Below are 18,865 nucleotides of genomic sequence, written 5' to 3'. Positions count from 1 at the left end.
AACAGCCAAGCTGGAAAATGGTTTAAAAACCTGGGGGGAAGGCCGATCTTGGCAGCATCTGGCCAGCTGCCTGGAGCCCTCCTGCCTGCCCACCAGGTCTTGTGACAAATGCCCTCCGACAGCCGGGGAACCACAGCTGTCACCGGAAGGCTCCGAGCGTGCGGGCTGGCAGCCAGAGGCCTGCGGCTGCAGATGCGTCTCTCCCCGGGCTGGTAACCTCATTATCTCTGCTGGCGGAGCCGGAGCCTCGGGGAGCACAGCTGCTCTCGGCCGTACGTTGGAGGCCCTGCCTGCCCGGGAAGCTGTGCAAAGGGAGGCCTCTCCTCACAGGGCAGCAGGCCTGGAGACTCACTTTCATTCTCTGCCGTAAGCCCTCCTGGTTCCCGCACTGCGCCTGGGCCCTGCCAGGGTTCATAGGCACAGATGGTGCCTTTGTTCTGGCAGTTCTTATTTTTTATCTTGGCCCCAATTGCAGGATTAAGTGCAAATAATGAGAAAAAAAGAAAAAAGAAGGAAAAAAAAAATCACGGACTGCCCAGAGCTTGTCTAAGGTTGTCCCAAGGAGACCTCAGCGTTGTGCCGTTTCCCACTCACATCTCTGTCATCTGTCACCTAGGAAACGACTTGGTACCTTCCCCTTGTCAAGACAAGGCCCCTTTCTCCAGGTGACACATGGGGTGGGTAAGGCACGGGATTTGGCGGGCTGCAGTCTGAGATGCAGGCCGGGCTGAGCCTCTACCTGCCCAGGTCCTCTTTCTACGGACCCCCCCTAGTGAGGACAGCCCAACATATGTGCAGTGAGGACAGGAGCAGCCACGGGGCTGCGGAAGCCACTCCGCCTCGGCCTGCTCTGGGACCAGGGGCGGGGAGGGGACGGGGGATGTGGAGACACTGGGGCTGGCTGACGCCTGCTCTGCTTCACTCGATGTCCGACCTTGAGCGACGACGCACCAGGTGCTCCTCTGTGCTCCGGAGCCCTCATCTGTCAAGTGGAGAGCGCACCCGTCCCCAGCCAGCCTGGCTGGGGAGGTGGGCTCCGGTCAGGGGGAGTCCAGCGCTGGCTGCATGTCATTGTCTGGGAGGTGGCTTTGAAAAAGAGCTGCTATCATTTTCTGCAGCTCTGGACTGGCTGGGGAGGAGGCAGCACACGCGGGAGGCGGAGAGGACTGCTAGAGGACCTTTATTATTATGAACCCGAGCCACTGCTGACCTAATGTGGGTCCAGCTTCATGTCTCTCAGCCTGGGACTGATGCCTGTCGGGATTGGGACTGAGGCCTTATGAAAATGTCATTCCCTCAGAGGAGCAGCACAGTGACGGGCAGAGCGCTGATTCCTTGTGTCTGCAGTGGGAGCTCAGGATGGTGCGGTGGGAGCTCCAGTGGGTACGTGTGGGTGCAGAGAGAGACAGAAGGAGAGAGGGAGGGGACACGTGTGAAGACCATCTGGCTGGCTGGGCACGAGCCCAGCCCGACAACCCCAGGCCCTTTTCTCCCCCTCCTCCAAGATAACTCCCTCTGTCTGCCCAGGGAAGGAACAATAGAATAATCTGGAGACTCCCCTACCCTCTTCTAGATCCTCCTGGGCTCTCTGCCTCCGGTCTCTGAGCAGATGTCCAAGGTGGGCCAGCTCCCTGGTCCCATCCAGAGTCTCTCAGGGCCAGGCCCCAGGCCCCAGGCTAGGTGCCCTCCGTGTGGGAGCTGGACAAGGAAGGCTGCACACGCAGGGCTGTTTCTGGCATAGCCACGCTCGACACTGTTAAAGCCCTCCTAATCCGTGTTATTTTCTTCTAATCCCTCCCCAACCTGCTCTGGCCCACGTGCCACCCTGCAGGTCCTTTAGTCCCAAGCCGGAGCCCGTGCTGAGCCCCAGGCATGAGGAAGCCAAGCATCTGCTTCAGCGAGCCCGCATGAAGGCCAGGACCCGGCCCGTCCGTGCCAGCCACGATATTGTGCCCACCCTTGCCCAGGGCAGCCGGTGAGTGGGGCCCGGCTCAGACTGGCCTGGGAGGGCTGTGGCAGAAGAAGAGATGGGATCCAGCCATAATGCCGCTGCTCACTCCTCCCTCCTGTCTGTGTGTGAGTTTTTCCTGTGTCAGGCATTGCCTTCATTCTAGTCAGTCAGCACACCTTCACTGAGGGCCTGCCCGTGTTCTGTTATGGAACATAATCCGAGCTCCCTGGAGGACAGAGGTCACAGTCTCCAGGGAAAAAGATGGGCACACGGATCAATACGGTTCCGTGGGCGGTGGTGTAGGAGAGGAAAGATGCATGTGCAGGGCAGGAAGCCTACTGTAACTCCGCTGGAAAGGACAGGGGAGGCTCTGGAGGGTGTGGCTTGTAAGTTGGGGCTTGAAGGAGACGTAGATATTCAGATGAGGGCAGATGAGGGAGGCAGGGGTGAGCATCCTGGGGTCAAAAACTGAGCAGAAGCACCATGCTCAGGAGTTTGGCCAGGCTGGAGCCTGAGGACATGCTGGGGGGTGCACGGTGTGAAGGCCAGAAGGCTCGGTGGAGGCCAGTCATGGAGGCCTCCAGGCCTGCTGAACAGTTTGGATGCCTCCCGTAATAGCTAGGAGCCACCAAAGGATCTGAGGCAGGTGGGTAGCACCATCACATTTGCATTTCAGGAAAGCTGGTCTGATTGCAGGCATGGGTTGGATCTGGGGACTCAGGGGCAGTGAGGAGGCTGCACCGTGATCCTGGTGAGCAGTGATGGGGGCAGGGTGTGGAGGTGAGAGATTGCCAGGACACAGAGCAAGCAGGCTTAATGAGGCAGCAGAGAAGCGGTTAAGACTCTGGAACCAGACCACTGAATTCTGGCTCTGCCACTTACTAGCTGTGTGCTCTTAGGGAAGTCTATGTGTGTCAGTTTCCTCATCTGCAAAATGGGAATCATACGAGTGCCTATCTTAACAGGGTTGTTGTGAGGGTTATGTGAGTTAATATATGTAAAGTGTTTAGAACAGCACTCAGCATATAGTGAGTACGATACGAGTGTTACCTCTGACTGTTAATCATTTAATCAACTGGATGAGGGGAGCATGAGAAGGGGAGGCATCCAGGATGCAGCCCAGGTTCTGACTTGGTGTCTGGAGGTGTGGTGGGTCCTTAGCCGAGAGGTGAAGCCTAGGTGCAGGATCAGGCTTTGGAAGGGTTGCCCATAGAACACCCACTGGAGATGCTTATCAGGCAGTTGGATACAGGAGCCGTAGAGGAGAGAAGTCAGAAGTGCGGATTTGGGCATTACCCTGATTTCACGATGCTGGAGCTATGAGGGAGGCTGAGCTCATCAGGGATGAAGAGATGGGAAAAGTACAAGTTCAAGGACGTTCAGACCAGCATTCCACATATGTGGCTACTCCTTGCATGACATCCCATCCCCGTCATTGTGCCTGTTCCGTGTACAGTGCATCCCAAGCAATCACTTACATGTGGCATTTGCTGGTGCAGCTGGCCTGCGATGAGGCCGCCAGCCTGTGCCAAAGTGCCCCAGGCCCCAGCAGGACCACGGCACAGGGGGCACTAGAGGCAGCGAGGATTCTCAGCGGAACTGGATCGCGTGCTCTTTGAGGGGATGCTGAGCCCTCTCGTTAAAGGCTGAGTACCTTCCTGGCACCTTTGAGATGACTCCAGCAGGAGCAGAAGGCTGCAGCCTGCCTCTGTGTTCAGTGTCACTGTGACCCCTGGGAGAGGGGCTCAGGAGACCCTAAATCCTGGCAAGATGTACCAAACAGGCTACTCTTTATCTCCACATTTTGTACCTTGTCTCCCTCTGGCTGGAGGACACTAGTTAGGAATGGCAGTGGCTCCTCTGAAGCATCCTAACTGTTCTACTCTGCATGTATATGAGGCCCAGAGCCTTAGACTTCCATGGAAACCTCCGGTTCCACTTTCTTTAGGTACTTAGGTGGAGTTGGGGAGCCTCAAAACAGGCAAGACTATCTGCAAAACAGACTGGATGGTGTAAATGTACTTTGGACACTTCCTCTTCCCCACATCACGTCAGCATCTCACGACCACCCCAGTCACTAAGCTTAAAGTAGGTTCCCTTTCACCAGGCTCTTCTCCAGCAGCAGAAATGCTACTGAAATGCAAGGTGACCCACTTTAGCAGCTGCTGTGTCCAGAAAAGAATTACTTTGACTTGGCAGCACTGGTGAATTCTCAGAGGGTATAGCTGAAAAATCAATGCCAGATGGCTTGCTGCAAATGCTTCTAAAGGGTATCCTTGTCAGATCGCCCTGGAGAGACATGCTGAGCTAACTTGGAGGTGCCACACAGGCCTGGGGCCTCATTAGATGCAGGAGCCCCTCATGCACCCCCCGAGCCCAGAGGCATCACTCCTTCCAAAGAGCAGGCTGATGAAAAATGATGGAAGAGTGGGGCAGGCAGAGCAGTCTCCAGAAGGTCTTCTTTATCTCAGGTCTAGCTGGAGGTAGCTGGGGCAATCCTGAACAGACTGGCTTTCAGGAGGTGAAGAGGTAGAAAGCAGCAGCCGCATTTTCTGGAAGCAAATCAGTGTAGAAATTGAGCAGCTCTTGGAAGCACAACCTCTTGCCATTTGGGGGACAGGAACACCTATGTTGGTGTTCCTAATCCCAGGAGGGCAGAACACGTGAGCAAGAGGCAGGGCCTGGGAAGGTGACACCGTAAGTGCTGTTGTCCTATGTCAGGTAGTGGCCACATAGGACCACATGGAGCTTGTGTGGTTAGGACAGCATTGTTGTAGCAAGCGACCTTCCCAAGGAGGCCGTTCAGCCCCAGAGTCTGCGCAGACAGAATCCTCTCCGAGAGGGATGGTTGAGGCATCTGCTGTGCCTAATATTGAGAAGCTCGGCAGGTATGGTGTTTGCTTGCTGCTCTAGCGCCTTATTCGCTCGGTACTTGTCTCCAGAATCTTCACCGTACATTTATGCACTGGTCCCAGCACTACTGGTGGAGACCTCTGGGATTCAGTAACTGAGTTGAAGGAAGCTTATGTGATTAAGCTCTCCTGCATCTCTCCATTTCTTCTTTTAGAACAAAAATACTGTTTGTACCTTTGGCATGAATTCCAGGATGGCTCGATTCTCCATCTTGAATGTAAAAGTTAAGGTTGGTAATGTGGCTGACAGGACCTGGACTTCCTTATTAGATTAGGAATGTACTGCCTCGAAAGCTGAGCTTTATTTTTCCCTCCTCAGAAAGTATAGCCCACATCCTGTCAGCAGAGCAGGGCATCGCCCTCTGGGACTTGGAGGGGGTTGTTGTGTCTAAGCCCGTGTACTGAATCTCCCAGTGGGCCTTTCCTCCACCGGCTGGGCCTGGCTGACCAGGGCATCCTGCCTGTGCAGCAGGGGCAGAGCCTCTGCTCAGTGGGGCTCCTCTTGTTTCTGGGGGGTGAGGTGATGCTGTTTCTCTGCCTAGAGCCTTCCTTTACTGGGCAAAAATGCTCTGGAGAGCTGACCCAGGAACCCCACACGGACAGTGAGCCCACCAGAGTGATTATCTCACAGCCCCTTCTGAGATCCTGACAGGCTCAAGAGATGCAGGTGCAGATGGGGTCCTAGGTGGCAAGGGCACTGCAGTGCTTCACAGTCACTTAAAGAGAGTTGTCACAAGCAGGGGGATCAGAGGGACTTCCCCAGCCATGCTGAGACAAGCAGAGAGACGCTGTACCCTCCTCACCAGGGGTGAGCCTACTCAGGAGCTGTACATCTCAGCCACAAATCCCTCTCCAAATGCAAGCCCACGGTATGACTTTTGGGAGCCCTAGGCACTCTTGCCTTTGTGGGCTCCTTCCTCCACAAACAAAGTTAAAAATTATATTTTATCACCATGCTGGCTTAAAGGTGAATATATTAATATTACATCTGAGAATGTTTTCTTTGATTTAAAAGTGCATTTATTTATTCTCTTTTGACATTAAAAGAACCTAACACATTTTCGTGGGCCCTGGAAGAATCGTGGCTCCCACGTACTGCAGCTCTTGGGCCTAGTGATAAGATGGCCTTGTGTGCATATGGGTTCCAGAAAACAGGATGACTGACAATGCCTCAGTATTCCTCAGAGCAGCCCTTTCAAGCATAGCATCTGCTCAGATCTCAAAGCAGGCAGACCCACTTGCTTCGCAGTAGTTCTTTTAAAAAAAATTCTCCTGGAGGAGCACCCATTGGGAAATGCTGGAGTCAGGAGTGGTGGTAGGTGTGCAGTCCCCCACTGCCCACTGCATCCCAGGGCAGGGTAAACACCTAGTGAACACCTAGTGTCAGGCTCCAGGAAGGCCCCCAGAGCTTGCACTGTGGCACTCTTCAGCTGCCTGACTTAGGAAGTACTCACCCCACTCCTTGGTGTGAATCGGGACCTAGGGTACAATGCAGTATGACACAGCAGGACCTTGGCTCTAGCTTTATTCCACCGGCTCAGCAGTCACGGTTGGGTGAGCACCAGCCCCTCTCCTGGTGTGACCAGAGGCCTGGGGTCCAAGATTTGAGGTTGTAGTGATCTGACATGGCACAGGTGAGTGAGTGCCTTAAGCTCTCAGCCCTAGCTGGTTGCCACGGAGCTTTGCAGGGAATCAGTCTTGGACGATTTAACTCTGACCTCTCATTCTATCCCGTGACCCCCAAGGGTAGCCTCTATACATCATAGTCCACACCATCTGCGATCCAGATCATTCCAACCCATCAGGGCTATGAGACTAGTCAGTGGCTTGGCTATCGCGGCAGCCAGGGAGGGGGATGATTAGGAATGGCCAGTGACACCCTCAGAGCCCAGGCGAACACATGTTCACCTGAGTCAGACAGGCAAGACCATCTATCCATACAGAAAGCACAGCCTGGAAGAACACACTGTCCAGTCCAGTCAATGCCATGTATAGTTAGAGAAATCAACCCGTTCAGTGGCTGCTCTCCCCACTGGTTGGCATGTTTTAACAGTAGTTGTTAAACATGGATGTTTTCGTCCTGCTAGTGTCTGAACACTTTTCCTTTTAATTGCATACCACATCTGTCTTTCTGTTGCAGCTGTGAAATTTGGTGAGGAAGGAACTCACATTAAGGCAGCCTTTTTGAGAGCATTGGCATCCTTCCTCCAGAAGCATCCAATTAGAGGAAGGATTAGTAAATCAACCAATCACTCACATACATTTCATTTATAAGAAGTTGGAGTGTCAAGACAGGCTTGAACAAAATGTGCTAGGAACAGGGTATAGTTAGGGAAGCCTTTGTAGGCGCTCTGAGGACTGAAAGCAGTAACGTAAGACATAAAGTATGCCGGCATAGATAACTGTCTACATGGGTGCTCTTCTCGGTAATTGGAAAGAAGTAGCAGGTCTCTAAAATCCAGGCCCCTGTCTCCAGACAGCACTTGACCATTAGCATGGTCAATGTCTAGTTCTATTTTCGTGGCTCCGTGAGGGAGAAAAAATTCCTGCACCTTGCCTTTCCCAGCTGTTCAGGTGCTGGTCAGCCCAGGAACTGGTCTTGTGTGGCCTCTCCTTTGTAGAAACGAGGAGGGGTCACGTGGTCATGGCAGTCCCTTCCAGCCCTGACATCGTCCGAGTCTCTGATGATGAATGGCATGGGTATTCAGAGGAGGAGACACCATCAAGATGTATATTAGTCAGGGTTCTCCAGAGAAAGAATCAGCACGATGTGTGTTTATATATGGAGAGAAAAATTTATTTAAAAAAATTGGCTCATGGTATCATGGAAGCTTTAAAGTCCAAAGTCGGTAGGGTAGGCTGTCAGGCTTGAGACCCAGGCAAGAGTTGCAGCTCAAATCCAAAGGCAGTCAGCTGGCAGAATTCCTTCTTGCTCAGAGGAGATCAGTCTTTGTTCTATTAAGACCTTCAACTGATTGGATGAGGCCCATCAAACCATGGAGGGTGATCAGCGTTATTTGAAGTCCACCAGTTTAAATATTAATCTTATCCAAAAAACCATCTTCACAAAAACATCAAGAATAGTGTTTGATCAAGTATAATAATGTTTGACCATGGCCCAGCCCAGCTGACACATCAAATTAACCACCACACATGGTCTCTGTACACAGGTAAGATTTAATACCTAGGAACCAAATGCAGTCAGGTTAAGAAGAAACATTCCAGGAGACAGGGGCAGGAGGGTTGCATGAGGTAGATGGGGTGGAGGCCTTACAGGTGGGTGGTGGGGGACAGAGCTGGAGAGGAAGGCAGAGAGGAATGTGGAGGGCCTGTATTTTTACCCCGAAGACTGTGAACTTGATCCTGTGTCCCCCTTGAGTGATGGTGTGATGAAGCTTTGCTCCAGGAGGACCAATGAATAAGAGGCCACTGCAGGGGTCCAACGTGAGTGACAAAGAAGTGAGAAATGTCAGAAATGATGTGAATCCCAGCCACTCAGCAGTAGATTGGTGGGGAGGTGCTGCTGCGAAAGGAAGGGAGGAGCCTTGTCTCTACTTAGGTGGTCTCTGATGGGAAATGACCTGTAGGCCTGGGTCCTTTTGCACAGGGGTCTGAACCTCAGGTTGCCTGGCTCTAAGAGGCCCAGTGTGAGATTTGTGCAGGTATTTTCTTGAGCTGAGCAGGACTTGACCACCAGCCACAGTGTCTCCCAGACCAAAGGTTGAGGTCTCTTCTTAGCACAGTAATTGTCATCACAGCTTTTCGGGGCAAGCGTGTATGTGAGGGCCTGGGGAGGGGCAGGTACAGGAGGGGGTGTTGGAACAGACAAGGTGGAGAGACCAAGAAGAAACACCAGTGTCACTCTGTCTAAATTTTGTCCAAGCAAGATGATTAGGATCCCTGAGTAGATACTTTTGAGAGCAGGAATGTTTAGAAACACTGACTGCAGGTCCTACACAGTCTCCATGGAGACTTGAAGTATGCTCTTCCCATTAAACCTTTATAAAAAATACAGCATTGCCACAATTCATCACAATTCACCAGATGCCCATGATGGCCAGGCTCACTTCTCCTAAACACACACACACACACACACACACAGACACACACGCACGAGGACTTCGGTATCATCCTTCTGTACAATCCTGAGTTTAACAGTGTTTCATCTTAACTCAGGCTGAGCCAGGCAGCAGAGGGAGAGCCAAACGTGCAGACGGTTGTGTTCACTTTGCTTAGCGCTGTGTTCAGGAGCAGGATGCACCTGTAAGCTGCTCTGCTTTGCTGCCCGACTCCGGAGGAGCCTGACTGGGGGCAACTTTGGGTTGTAGTTCCACTGAGCACAGTGGGAGACTGTACCCCAGGGTGGAGCGGGGCTGGTGGGTGCCCAGCGGGGAGTCTGTACCTTCCTCCCCTTTCTGCCCGTGACCTGTCTCCTCCCGCCTCCCCATCAGAGATGGGTGGAAAAGCCCAGCCTTGGACCCGAGGATGACCCTTGCCTGCAGAGACAACCTCCAGAACGGGAACACGAGTGACTCCTCCAGCGGGGAGTCCAGCAGCGGGCAGTGGCCGAAGCGGGCCGCCTCGCCGTCCCACGTCCGCTTTGAGGATGAATCAGCCCGCGACGCCGAGTCCCGCTACCTCGAGCGGCTGCAGCAGCGTCAGCGCCAGGTGCTGAGCACCACGCTGCAGCCGGCGGACCAGGGCCCCCTGCGCTCCAAGCCCGACCTCGCCGACTACGTCCACGGGGGCTGCCGGCGCCAGGACGCGGGCGCAGGGTCTCTCCACCCGCTGCTGGGCGGGCTGGAGCCCCGGGGCCTTCCCGCGCCGCCGCCCGCTCAGGGCAGCGAAAGGAGGTGCCGAGCCTGCGGCCACAGCATCGCCCCCGACCCGAGGGTCCTCCGGGAGCGCGAAGCCGCCTGCGGGGTGGAGGGAGCGTTGGTGCAGCCCCGCAGCCCTCGGGGCCTGGGCGGCCCCCTCCGGCTCTTCCCTGCCGAGCCCAGACTCCACACCGAGTGGATCCGGGAGACGCACATCGGGGGCCAGGCGCGCCCCGAGGAGGTAGACTCGGCCCTGGACAGCACGGACACCTCCGACAGCTGCAGGACCGACAGTGAGGAGGCCGGGACCTCCCAGCCCAGTAGGGTCCGCGGCAGCAGCCCCCGTCTGCGGGCCTCCAGGCCTCGGGGAGGCCACAGGTGGTTCCAAAAGGCTGAAATGGGGCCGCTCCGGAGCCCCCAGGCCCCGCACTACCTGCCTGGGCTGGAGCTAGTGGAGGTGTTGGATGAGGTGACAGAAGGCATGGGACAGACGCCTGAGGGGACTTTGCTCCCCAGAGAAGATGCTTTCTCTAAGCCTCTTGTCCAGGACTCTAAGAGGGTTTCCCTGGGGTCCCAGCCTGGACCAGGGCTGGAAAATCACTGGGCTCAGCCTGTGGATTCCCGGACAGCCTATGCCATCGCCTCTTCCGTGAAGGTGGGCTCCTCGGGGCCAGGCAGACAAGCCCAGGTTGTGGACAGCCAAGAGTCTCTGGGAACTGACTCCCCGAATCAGAGCCACACAGAGCCCTCTGCCCCCCACCAGGCCCAGCAGCCAACCGCTTCCCTCTCCCCCGAAGGCTGGGTGCCGACTCCTCCCTCTTCAAAGAAAACCACCTCCCCTGTGTCTCACAGGAAGGCAGCCCTGGCTGGACTTCGCAGGCCGGGTGACCAGGGAGAGCCTATGGACACCTCCGTGCCTTCTTCCAGAAGCGTAGTTCCCAGGGCCTGTGAGCTCACCCGGCCGCAGCCCCAGCCCCGCAGCCCCTGTGTCACGCACCCACTGCGGGCCCCGTCCACCAGTCACTGCAACAACAGCACGCCCCAGGGGCTGCAGGAGCCCTGGGGAGGAGCCATCCTCGCGGGCAGTGGGGAGAAGGGCACCTACAGCCAGAAGCCTGCAGTACCGCCGGAGGACCACGGAGATGGTAAGGGATTCCCCTGGGGCTAGGGCGGCCCTAGACCAGAGGCCACAGGCTGGGTCTGTGGCCCACCAGGCACTCCGAGTCTTCACTTACTGTTCATCTTCATAGATGACACACCCAGGCACCGTTCCTATAGCAGCCCCGAGGAGCCCCCAGAGCCGCGGCGAATGTTGGGGAAGCTGGCGGGGTCCGTGGGCTGGTACAGGATTCCACATCAGCCTGGAGGCGGATTAGCTAGCTCACCCTGGGGGCGGCGGTAGTGGGAGCCCTGAGGTGTGTACAGGAGCTCCAAGCTCTGTGGCTGCCAGAGGCCTGGGCTTTAAGGGAATTTTGCTACCAACAGAGCAGGAAGAAGCAGCAGCTCCAGGATTTACTAAGAGCAGCAAACGCCAAATAATCACACGGCTAAGGTCCTTCTGCTTGAAGGTCGTCCTTTCATTCATTCACTCATTCATTCAGTATTGACTGAACACCTGCTACAGGCCAGGCGCCATCCTAGGCCCTGTGGGGGATGGATAAATGAAGTAATTCAGCAGGAATCCAGCCCTCGAGGCCTCCTCCATGTGGCGAAGCAGACGGGCCGTCTGGGTGCCCAGTGGGCAGAGCTCCTACAAACAGTGCTGGGGTCGTTCTCTGGTGCCCGAGCCCTCCTAGATCCCCGAGCCTGCTGGGCAGGCTGTTAGGTTTCAGCAGCAAAGGCTGCTGAAAGATAGAGGGTATCGCCTCTGCCCTTGGAAGGGGTCCTCATATCATGGGCAAATCCTGAGCATTGGCGGCCCTTGGGCTGTGATCCCCGATGTTGTGATCTGTGGTGAGCAGCTCAGCCGCTCACTCTTAGGCAGAGATAACAGGCCCGACGTACACAGCCTTGCCTTCCCGTGCCCGCGCCTCTGGCAGCCCTGGGGCTGTGATGGCTCGGGGGGGTAGGGGGGGAACCAGGGCTTGGAAACAGAGTGGAGGAGAAGAGGGCAGAGAGGCGACAGGCCTCACTGACCTTATTGCGCATGTGGATGCCGAGCGCCCCCCTGCCCTGCCCCGGTGTGCCGGCCACACGCTCCACTACATGCGGGGAGCAAACACTCTCCCTCTCCCTCCCTTGCTCACACGAACCTTGAGGAAGCAGGCCCCACCCTGAGCTCCCGCCTGCCCTGTGCTGAGGTGTGGTTTTCTTCTGTCGGGCGGGCGGGCTCTAGGCTGGCTGCTGGCTGCCCCTACCCACTTCCTACGGGGCGTTTATTCTGAGAGATGCAGACCTTTCTGGGCAGCCTGGCCTTCACCTGCTCGAGACCTGGAGCAGAGGGCCAGGTGAGGCTCCTCCTCTCATTAGCCAGGAGGTCCTGGGCTCCTCCTCTGTAACCTGAGAAGAATGACAGGACCCATCTAGGAACCCATGAAATAGTCTCTGTAGGGCATTTACTCATTGTCTAGAACGTCACACGTGCTCCAAAAACGGTGGCTATCGTTTAGCTGTTAGATGTCACAGCCAGCAAGGTTGCGGCTTTCGTCCCAGGAATACAAAATCCGCCTCCCCACCCCAACTATCTCTTGATACAGGAGGGACACGGCTTATCACAAGCAGCCCTTCATTTCACAGATGTTTATTTCTCATCTGCTGTGCACGAGGTGCTGTGCTGGGGGTGATGGGGTTCAGCAGGAAATAATACCCCTCCCTGCTTGGCATGTGTCTCACCACTGCCTCCACTGCTCTCGTGGGGCTCCCACTTCTCTCCGTCTTCCTCTGGCTCTCCTGCCTTTGTCGTTGGGTTGGGAACGTCTGCCCCCTGCCCCCTGCCCATGACCCATGGGGATGGATCAGTGACACAGGAGGGATGCTGTGGCTGTTGCAGGAGGACTCCAGGGCTGTCTCGCCTCAGCAGCTGTTGGCACCATCAGCTCCATGGGCATCACCTTCTCCCCGGCCTCGGAGGAGACAGAGTCCGGCCAGGAACCAGAGGGCGGCCTGCAGAGGACAGAGCCAAGTTCTGTAGGGCATGTGTCATCCCGGTGAGTGACAGGAGCAACAGCCCTGATGCAGGAGGTGGGGGATTAGGGCGCTGGGTGAGGAAGGAGACCCCCTGGAGTGGCAGCGTGATAAGCTGACTACTCCCCATCCTCGGGGGACTCCTAGACTAGGTGCAAGCGTGGCACCCCAGCACTCCTTTGCCAGCCCCGTTCAGTCTAGTGTATGTGGTTATTCGCTCGTACTTTCATTGAATGCTCTGAAGCTCCAGGCACTGTGCTAGGCACAGCTGTGCAGACAGTCCCAGCCCTCGAGGTGCACCCAGGATGGGCTTTCCGTCTGAGAGGACTTGCTCCTGACTCTGGGCTGGGAAACAGCCCGGCACTCATGTTTCCATGCTCTCCTCCAGCACTGAGGGTCTGAGTCCTTGCTCTGGGGCCTCAGAGCCTTGGTGAGCTGGTCCTCTGGCCGGGCCTTCTCTTCTCCACTACGCACCATTCCTGGTGACATGTAGCCCAAGGCTTCACATGCCACTGAAGCCAGATCTCCAGCCCCGTGTGCTCCCCAGAACTCCAGAGTCGTGTATCCAGCTCCCCCGACATCTCCGCTGGGATGCCTGAAAGGCCTAGTGGAAGTCTCAATCACTCTCGACAAAAGCTGCTTCCCCGGGTCCTCCTCCCGGCAAACACACAGCACATGGCCATCCACACAGGTGGCTCCTGCAGCCACCTGGACGGCATTTCTCCTGGTCTCGGTGCATTCCTTCTTCCTGTACAAATCTAATGGTCCCTACCTGCTCTCTGCCTTCCCTCTCGCCCCTGCAGTTCCTTCTCCATACCGCAGTCCAAGGTATCTTTTTAAAACCTTAATTAAATGGTGTCATTTCTCCTGCTGAAACCCCCCAATGGTTTTTCCTCTCATTTGGAGTAGAATTCAAACCCCTTACCTTGGCTAATAGCACTCAGTGTAATCCGGCCTCGGCCCACCTGTCTGACCCCATCTGACCCCTCTTTCCCCCCTTGCTCATTATGTTGGAAATCCTGTGGACCTGGCCCCATTATGTCCTTGAACCCACCACACACTGAGCCTCTTCCTGCCCAGAGCTGTGATTCCAGCTCTTCCCTTGCCCTGGAATTCTCACCTCCGGTCTCGACAGGACTGGCGCCTTGCTGCCGTTCAGCCCTCGGTTTAAATGTCATCTTCTCAGAGAGGCCTTCCCCGGCCACCGTGTCACTCTCCGCTTCACCCTGTTGATCGGTTGCTGGTGGGTTTTCTCCTTTGTTTACTACTCTGTTGTTTGTAAGCTCCCGAGAGTAAGGGTCTTGCCTGTCATGTTTATCACATACCCCAGTGATCTGCCAAGAAGAGGCCTAGAAGAGGTTCTGAAGAAATATTGGATGGATGGACGATTGAGTGAACCCACAGTTGAGTGTGACACCAGGGGTCTTGTCTGAGCTTCTCCCTAAAGTCTACCCAAGCAGAGCATCCTTCAGAAAACCGCGCGGGCTTCCTTTCTGCAGCCTGGCTGTCACTTCATCAGTGAGGCAGTGGTGTGGGCCCATCTGGGGCACACAGGATGGGCCCTTGCCTCCTCCGGCCCTCTCCCACCCACCTCATGTCCATCTTTGCGTTTCAGAGCATTGCCAGGGGTCAGTGTGGGACCCAGCCTGCCCTCAGCTGCCCCTTCTGACAAGAACAAGAAAAGCAGCGGCAGCATCTCCTCCACCCTGGGGCTGAAAAAGTTCTTCCTGGCCCTGACAAGTCAGGGCACAAGGCCCAAGCTGGGCAAGTCCCGCAGCTACAGTGTGGAGCAGCTGCAGCCCCCTGCGCCCAGCCCGGCTTCACACACCAGCGCCCCCAAAATGAAGAGAGCCCCATCGTTACAATCCCTGCATCCGGTGAGTCCCAAGGGCCCAGCCGAGGGGTGTGTGAGGCCAGTGGGGGTGTAGCCACCATTGGAATGAAAGGTGGAAGGAGGAAAGAAGTGCTGCGGGTGCTGCCCAAGGAGTCCCAGGTAGAGAAGGGGAAGCTACTGGCGTTCCCACAGTCCATCCGTGAGCCATGGATTCCCTGGACACAGTGGGAGTGGGCAGCACCCAAGCTTCTGTCCTTCCACCCCGCTGCCCGAGCCTGGGCTCATCCTAGACCCCCACCCTCACTCTGCCACCTCTGCCCAGTCCTGGTGTCGGCTGCCTGATCGTTTTGGAACCTTTTCCATGGCCACAGCCACTCTTTAGTCTAGCACAGATCACTTCCCACCTGGATCACCTCAGCGGCCTCCTGGCGAGCATCCCTGCCCCGTCTTTCTCCATGTGGTTTTCAGAGTGGTCCTTCTAGTGTGCAAATCTGGCCTTGCCACCCCCTCGTTGAACACCTGCTGTTGGTCCCTTATCACCCCCAGGATAAAGTTCAGGTCACTCGACATTGCCAAAGGGTTTCTGTGATCTGACTGCGTTCATCTCATCACTCTTCTAACACTTGACCCCATTTATCCTTGACTTTGCAGTTCTGTAATCAGGCCACACAGTCTGACTTTGACCCTTCACCAGAAATGCTTTTCTCTACCTGCTAATGTCTGCTCCTCCATCAACACTGAAGGCACTGCCTTCTCCAGGAAGCCACTTCCAGTCCCTCCTTGGGCTGAGCTGGGCACCTCTGCTCTGTCTTCCCTTCTCATCCTGTGCTTCCCTCCTTCACGGGACTTGTCACATAGTATTTTAACTTTTGTCTGTGTCCCCTCAGTGGAATGTGATTCCCTGCGGAGACACTACTTGATCTTTGTATTCCAAATATTCAGTATGATGCTTAGTATGGTAGACATACTCAATACACAGTGAATGAATGAGTGAGTGAGTGAGTGAATGCGGGGCAGCCTGCTAAAGTCCCCCCTCCCACGTGCTAGAGGATAAGCCAACAGCAAACCAACAGTAGCACCTAACTCTCAGCTATGTCTCTGGAAGTGCTGTTCTAATCCAGGTGTTTCCAGGTATTATGTCTATTCTTCTCTTCGCTGCTCCCTCCCCTGGGCAGAACGAAGCAGGCGATTGCAGTTTGGGGCACTGGCGCCTTTCATTTTTCAGGCTGAAGCAGGGAAGAGAACGCAGGCTGAATGAAAATTGCATTGGTTGTCTTGCACCCCGTACAGAATAAATATTTGCTGGATGAATGAATGGAAGACAAACAAAAGCAAAGCCATCTCAAGCTGGGGACAAAAGCCTAGAGTGGCATTGTGCTCCAGGAATTTGCTGCTTTTCTCATGAAGTTAGATTTGTCCCCAGTGTGTCTGAGCCGTGGTGCCAGGATGTATGGCCATCAAAGCTTCAATCTCTGTAAGCCCAAGGGAAATGACAGCCCATTAGTGTAGGAGAGGGGTTATGGGCAATGTAAGCCAAGTGGGCAAAGTCAGGAAGTAAGCTGGCCAAGAAAGAGTGGGAGCAAGTGCCAGGAGGACTGCGCAGCAGAAAGAATTGTTCAAGAACTGAAAAAAGAACATGAAAGAAGACTCCATCTCAGCCTGGTATATTCATGACACATCTCAGGGTGAACACCTTCCTGTTAGACTGTTGTATTGACAGGTGTGTGTGGTGAGAGGGTGGATGGCTGCTGCCCTGGCTTGGTTTTCCTTTTGCCCTTCTGAGTGGGCAGTGAGCACCTTCGCCACGTGGGCTGCTCCCACATCCTCTAGTGGCTATGGCTCTTTGACCTTTGCACCTGCATCTGGAAGGCTCCTCCCTTCTCCCCTCCCCCGTTTCCCTGGGGAATGCCTGCTTATCTTTCCATTCTGAGTTGACTTCTCCCAGAAGGCCCTCCGGAGCCCTGAGGCAAGGTCAGGGGCCCCTCTTAAGCTTCTTGATAATACATCTTCCTGAGAGCACGGATTTCCAGTGTGATAAATAATGTGTGCGGTATTTGTTTAAAAGTCGGCCTCTTCCTGCCTCCCACCCCCACCCTTGGAATAGCCTCCTCACTGGGTCAGTTTCTAGAACACAGATCTGACCTTGTAACTCTTCTGATTAACATCACTCAGTGGCTCCTCACCAGGTCAAATAAGGTCCTTCCGGGTGTGGCCGCTTGGCTCCAGCCTATCTCCCATCACCTCTGCAGCCCAGCCACCTAGACCATGAGTATGTTCCAGAACATCCGTGCTTTCTCCCATCTCTCTCTGCATCTGCTATTTCTTCTGCCTGGAACACCCCACCTCCGTCTTCACCTGGAGAGCTCATGCTTCAGGCCCCGCCCAGGCGTCAGCTCCTCCAGTGCCCTGGAGCCTCCTGAGCTGAGTCTGTCTCTGCTTCCCTGCACAGCGTTGTCTGTGCTTCTAGCCTCACACTTACAACGTGCATTTAGGGCTTTTGACCTGTCCATGCTCACCTCACCCCCACCATGGTGCGAACTCCTTGAGGGACTTTCGTCTTGTCCATCTTTTTAATGCACAGCGTTTTAAGGTGCATACTTGATAAAATTTTTAACGTCAGCAATCATAAAAGGGATACTAAAGAATCACAAACTAAGATTTTAATTCTACAATTGTGTTTATTATTCTGTGATTGATTTCACCCTTTTTTCATAATCAAGGAAAAAATTAGATTTTCTTAATAAGTGAGATAATTAGCATTACCCTATTCAGTTTTTATTTCAGCCCCCAATATTTTTTACTTTGAAGCTTCAAAACGCCTACATAGGCCCATCTCCTTAAGTAAGTTATGGTTATTCCTGTTAAGCACTTTGAAGTAATGACAAAAGCTTATGCCATTACTTTCTTAGCAGGCTCTCAGGTTCATGGTTGGGGTCCCCTCTCTGTCAAGCCCTTGCCAGGTGGCTTTTCTCACCTGCAATATTGGGCCTTTCCCACTAGGTGTCACCCTCTCGCCAACGTTGGAAAGCTGCCTCTTTTCAGAACCTCCATTCTCTGCTGAGTGGCAAGGTGGACCGGTCCAACCTCTACCTGGTAGGGGAGCCAGGGCATCACAATGCAGCTGACAGGTAAGAGTGGGCAAGTGGTTTAGAGTGTAAACCCAGGGCATGGACAGTGGAGTTATATGCTTCCTGCCTTAGCAGCACGGCCCGGGGGGGGGGGGGGGTCCCTTTAAAAGAGAAAGTGAGGCTGACTACCTGTGCCTCAGTTGCCTCAGGGGTCTTGGAGCCCATTCCTCAGTGCCCTTGTCCTGTGCAACTGGACAGGAGTTGGGGTTTCTGTAGAGTTGGAAGGTTTGATTCCTCCGTCCCTCTACATTTTGAAATCAGAATGTTCAGGGAGCTTCCTTAGCCCAGCTAAAGATCTTACTGAAGATCCAGAGACATGGCCCCCAAAGAGGCCCTCGCCCTGTGACCCTGCCTAGAGAAATCCACCCTCTCTGATAAGACCTGCTAGGCTAGCTGCTCTCACCCGGGGCTCCATGGAGGAACTTCAGGGGGTCCATTAACTCCTGGAAGTTTTATGTAAAATTAAAGCTTTCAGCAGATTCTCAAGAGCGATCTCTGCACCTAAAAAGGTTAACAACCACTGCTCTTGGGGGAGGGGCTTCTGGGTCTGCAGCGGGCTCTGCGGAGCCTCAGACGGCTGTGGGAACCCGCCAGGCTCAGCCCTGGCTCGTGGCATCCACCATCTTTCAGCCAGGGAGGGGCTGGGCCCCAGTGCTGGCTCTCTTTGCCCTCACTCGCCTCCGGCCCCTCATAGGCCAGCCAAGGCACCGCCCCGGCCCTCCCTCAGCGTGGAGGACGTGAGTGCCCCGGGCCTGGCTCGCGCTGTGGGCCGCATGGTGGAGGTGTTCCCGGACGGCACGAGCCAGCTGCAGCTACAGCGCTCCCCGGAGGGCACTTTCGGCTTCTGTGTGGCCTCTGGGAATGGACGCCGGGACTCAGGTAGGCCCGCCCCCCCCCCTTTTCTGGCTCCACAGCCCTGGGGCCTTGGCAAACCACTGCAGTGCCTTCTGGCTGTGGTCGTTTTCGTCTCCTGTCTTTGGCTGAACAATGAGTGAGCTCTGGACTCAGAGAGCCTCTCAGAGAAAGGACTGGAATTCTCCCCTCAAGGGGGTAGAGATGGCAGGCTTGCTCCGCTGTCCCTCTGTCCATCCTGAAATCAG

The 18,865-nt window shown here is 55.1% G+C and overlaps 1 protein-coding gene across 4 annotated transcripts in view; it reads left to right on the top strand.

The window, feature by feature from the left end:
• The window catches only part of KIAA1614 (KIAA1614 ortholog), a 56,850-nt gene that overhangs the window by 12,075 nt on the left and 25,910 nt on the right, over nt 1–18,865 (top strand). For 3 of the 4 annotated variants that reach the window (XM_073803654.1, XM_033853882.2, XM_033853891.2), the window contains exons 4-9: nt 1,832–1,975; nt 9,315–10,825; nt 12,670–12,826; nt 14,419–14,680; nt 17,638–17,765; nt 18,460–18,644. In XM_073803654.1, the coding sequence (XP_073659755.1) occupies nt 1,832–1,975; nt 9,315–10,825; nt 12,670–12,826; nt 14,419–14,680; nt 17,638–17,765; nt 18,460–18,644 (2,387 nt within the window). The remainder of the gene's footprint in view (nt 1–1,831; nt 1,976–9,314; nt 10,826–12,669; nt 12,827–14,418; nt 14,681–17,637; nt 17,766–18,459; nt 18,645–18,865) is intronic. The other variant, XM_073803658.1, reaches the window with a different exon arrangement.

Source organism: Tursiops truncatus, chromosome 1 (assembly GCF_011762595.2).
Source record: "Tursiops truncatus isolate mTurTru1 chromosome 1, mTurTru1.mat.Y, whole genome shotgun sequence".
Classification (NCBI taxonomy): Eukaryota; Metazoa; Chordata; class Mammalia; order Artiodactyla; family Delphinidae; genus Tursiops; species Tursiops truncatus.
The sequence above is the reverse complement of the archived record's forward strand: the minus strand, read 5'-3'. Positions and strand labels throughout refer to the sequence as shown.